The 3,735-nt window shown below is 48.3% G+C and overlaps 1 protein-coding gene across 1 annotated transcript; it reads left to right on the top strand.

Annotated features, from left to right (window-relative positions):
* The first annotated feature begins 504 nt into the window (after positions 1-504).
* Positions 505-3,094, top strand: RPS26 (ribosomal protein S26). The gene is made up of 4 exons (XM_032348589.1): positions 505-753; positions 1,016-1,193; positions 2,346-2,476; positions 2,986-3,094. Exons 1-4 carry the CDS (start codon positions 751-753, stop codon positions 3,019-3,021), a joined length of 348 nt encoding a protein of 115 aa, XP_032204480.1. The 5' UTR covers positions 505-750; the 3' UTR covers positions 3,022-3,094.
* Positions 3,095-3,735: the final 641 nt, after the last annotated feature.

Raw genomic sequence — 3,735 nt, forward strand, 5'->3', positions numbered from 1 at the left:
GCGCTTACTACAGAGTCTGGCGCTACGCTAACAGGAGCCAGGGATGTTTAAAGAAAAAAAAAACCAAAGTGAGAAACCCATGTATTTGCCCAAGGCCCTTCGTAGGTTTTGTCCGTACTGGAAGGAGGAATTAACAAAATATTTTGTTTCCCCCAGGTCCCCGCTCCCTCACCACCCCTCCACCCTGCCCCCGTCTTCGGTTTCTCAATCCTACACCAAGTAACAGTACTGTCGGAGAAACAAGCCGAGAGCGGCCCCCGGTGGCACAGCGCCGCCTTCGGTCTAAGAGCTTGGGGGCTAAGGGCCCGCCAGCTTCGCACTACAACTCCCATGCTCTCCCCGACACTGACCTCGAATGGGGGCGGGGGGGGTGCGACTTGTGGTGCTGCGCGGGCAACTTCCGCGCATAACGTCGCAAAAACCGGATAATTACGGCACCCAGAATTACTTCCGGGGTAGGGAGTAATACCCGGTGGGGCTTGCTGAGAGCGTATTACCCTAGTTTTCTTCCGCCATCCGGCTAAATAGTCCCATGGTCACATCCTACCACGGATAACACAACCCGAGAAGCGCCTTTCTACGCTTACATTTCAGCGTAAACGCTGAATAATAAAGAAAATCTGAGTAAAGTGGCCTGCCGCTCTCGCTATACGTCTCCTAAAACAGTCTTCCTGTGTGCGCGTAGGGATCTCGTACTATATAAGAGAGTCGGAGCCGGCGCTATATTCTCTCTCGGGTCCCGCTTCCAAGATGGTGAGTTGTAGCGCGTGGGTAGTGGTAGGGGTCCGCGTGGGGACCTGGGAGGAACAGATTCTGAGGTTGTGGGGACTTGAAAACCTGGACCATGGCGGAGAGTACACAGAGTGTCTATTTGCTTCGACCTTGGAGGGATGTGCGGAGGGGCTGAATGTCTTGAGTAGTCATTCTGGGGGCTGCCGGCACGGTTGTAGCCGGTAGGGGGCTAAAGTTGGGGAAGCTGCGCCCTCTTTGTAACAGGATCTTCATTCTGATGCAGACCAAGAAAAGGAGGAATAATGGTCGTGCCAAAAAGGGCCGCGGCCATGTGCAGCCTATTCGCTGCACCAACTGCGCCCGTTGTGTGCCCAAGGACAAGGCCATTAAGAAGTTTGTTATTCGGAACATAGTAGAGGCCGCCGCTGTCAGGGATATTTCCGAAGCCAGTGTCTTCGACGGTGAGTGAGCTGCTGGCACACCTGCAGGCTCTGTTCGTGGGCTCTTCTAGGCAATTTCTGCGGGCCTTTAGAATTACTGTTGGTAAAAGAGACCAGTACTTAGCTTAGTTTGCTTTAGCCTTGTGTGGACAGAGGGGGTCCTTGTGTGATAGTGCAGTCTTTGGGTCATGATTTGTGGTTATCTGTTCAGAGATTGGGATTGCGAAAGTGTTTTAAAGTTTATATCAGCATTTGGATCCCTAGCTATAAATATGGTAAGTGGAGCACCCTTTCTGGGTTTTTGAAGGCTGGAATGTTCCTTATAAAGATTAGATGTACGGGGCGGGGGGCGCCTGGGTGGCTCAGTTGTTGGGTGGCTGCCTTTGGCTCAGGTCATGATGCCCGGGTTCTGGGATCGAGCCCGCATTGGGCTCCCTGCTCAGATGAGAAGCCTACTTCTTCTCCCTCTCCCACTCCCCCTGCTTGTTCTCCCTCTCTTGTTGTGTCTTTCTCTGTCAAATGAATAAAATCTTTAAAAAACAAACAAACATGTACAGACTGAGGGTTTTTTTTTAAAGATTTTATTTATTTATTTGACAGACAGAGATCACAAGTAGGCAGAGAGGGAGGAGGAAGCAGGCTCCCTGCTGAGCAGAGAGCCTGATGCGGGGCTGGGTCCCAGGACCCTGGGATCATGACCTGAGCCAAAGGCAGAGGCTTCAACCCACTGAGCCACCCAGGCGCCCCCAGACTGTCTTAATAAGGAATGTTTCGATAACGAAGGTGGTCTTACTTGGTCAAAGGTGATACTTGGAGCAGTGTGCTTTCTGTTATTTTGATCATTTATTTTTCTTAAGACAAATTAGTTTTCTTAGGCAAGGAGAAGGGGCCCAGGAACAGGCATTAGGACTGGTGCAGCTTCTGAAGAAGCTGGATTGTTGGTTTATTGCCAGTAGACTGTGGATTTAGTACCCGTGGTGAAAAGGATTAAAGGGGATTATTCGTTTGTAAAAATGTACGTGTTACCAAAAGCTGAATGGTTGCTTTGGAAATCGAACTTTGTAGGCGTGCCTGAGAGACACTTAAGTAGGTTTATTTTTGACTGATAGAATGGGAGGACAAGTGCAGTGTGGGTATGTAATACCTACTGTTCTGCCTCTTTCTGTTTCTTAGCCTATGTGCTTCCCAAGCTCTATGTGAAGCTACATTATTGCGTGAGTTGTGCCATTCACAGCAAGGTAGTCAGGAATCGCTCTCGTGAAGCACGGAAGGACCGAACACCCCCACCCCGATTTAGACCCGCGGTAAGTATCTTTATTTCTCTCTTTTTCTTTTTTTCTTTAATTTTATTTATTTGAGAGAGAGAGAGAGAGCGAACAAGCAGGGGGAGGGGGAGAAGCAGGCTCCTTGCTGAGCAGGAAGCCCTTGACCCTGGGAACATGACCTGAGCTGAAGGCAGGTACTTAACCCATTCAGCCACCCAGCCACACCCCCATGGTAATTATCTTTTAAAAAAAGAGATGTGGAAGCCCAGAGGGGTGATGGATGAGAGACAACATGAAGACCCCAGGAATCTCAGATTAAGGTCTGAATAGGTAAGGTAGTTTACATCTAAAACATTTGTTTGGAGACTCTTCTAAGGAGGAGCTGTTAGAATCTATTTCAGATGGAGTTAGTGTGTGATCCGCACGGACCAGTTTTCCATGCATGTATGGCCCAGGTGCATTGTTAGTGATAGGAGGATAGGAGTCAAGTTCTTTGTGGGGGGATTCATTCATTAACGTTCTAAAATTTGCTGTTCTTTTCTTTTCAGGGTGCTGCCCCACGACCTCCACCAAAGCCCATGTAAGGAGCTAAGTCCTTAAGGACTGAAGAAAAGTTCTTCTCCAGAAAAAGAAATAATAAAAGGCAATTACACTTCATATAGCATGTTGAGTGTATGTTTTGTCAGTGTAGGAGTTGTATGTGTCACAAGGAGTGTAATTAACTTTTACATTCAAGTGTGGAGTACCACATAGTCTTTTCATGGGGGAGAAAGTTTATCCATGTAAGTAAAACCTCAACTTGGGTTTCTTTTTTGTGTTCTTGGCCTTCCCAACTTGCATAGCTGTGAGGGGGATGATGAGGTACCTGTGTTAGGTGTTAGGTTAATGCGACCTTTCTAGTAGATGAAGCTGGTGTCTTAAAAATAGAGGTATGGAACTAGGAGGGTCAGGAAAAATGTGAGTGAGGAGCACATCAGGAGACAATTTATAGACTGGGTTGTGCCTAACCCTGGTGGGGGACACAAAGACTTCAATAGGAAGTGCATGACTTAGCCTTTTTTTTTTTCTTAGATTTTATTTATTTATTTGACAGAGACACAACAAGAGAGGGAAAACAAGCAGGGGGAGTGGGAGAGGGAGAAGCAGCCTTCGAACTGAGAGGGAGTCAGATGCAGGGCTTGATCCCAGGCCCCAGGATCATGACCTGAGCCGAAGTCAGACGCTTAACGACTGAGCCACTCAGGTTCCCCAATGACACGGCTTTTAAGGAGATCTGTATTCAGGGGTGCCTGGGTGGC

Source organism: Mustela erminea, chromosome 6, assembly GCF_009829155.1.
Source record: "Mustela erminea isolate mMusErm1 chromosome 6, mMusErm1.Pri, whole genome shotgun sequence".
Taxonomy (NCBI): domain Eukaryota; kingdom Metazoa; phylum Chordata; class Mammalia; order Carnivora; family Mustelidae; genus Mustela; species Mustela erminea.

Excerpts from the sequence above, each read along its gene's own strand:
- RPS26 (XM_032348589.1), top strand. Across the intron at positions 1,194-2,345 it reads CGAAGCCAGTGTCTTCGACG|CCTATGTGCTTCCCAAGCTC; the intron begins GTGAGTGAGCTG and ends TCTGTTTCTTAG. Across the intron at positions 2,477-2,985 it reads CACCCCGATTTAGACCCGCG|GGTGCTGCCCCACGACCTCC; the intron begins GTAAGTATCTTT and ends TTTTCTTTTCAG.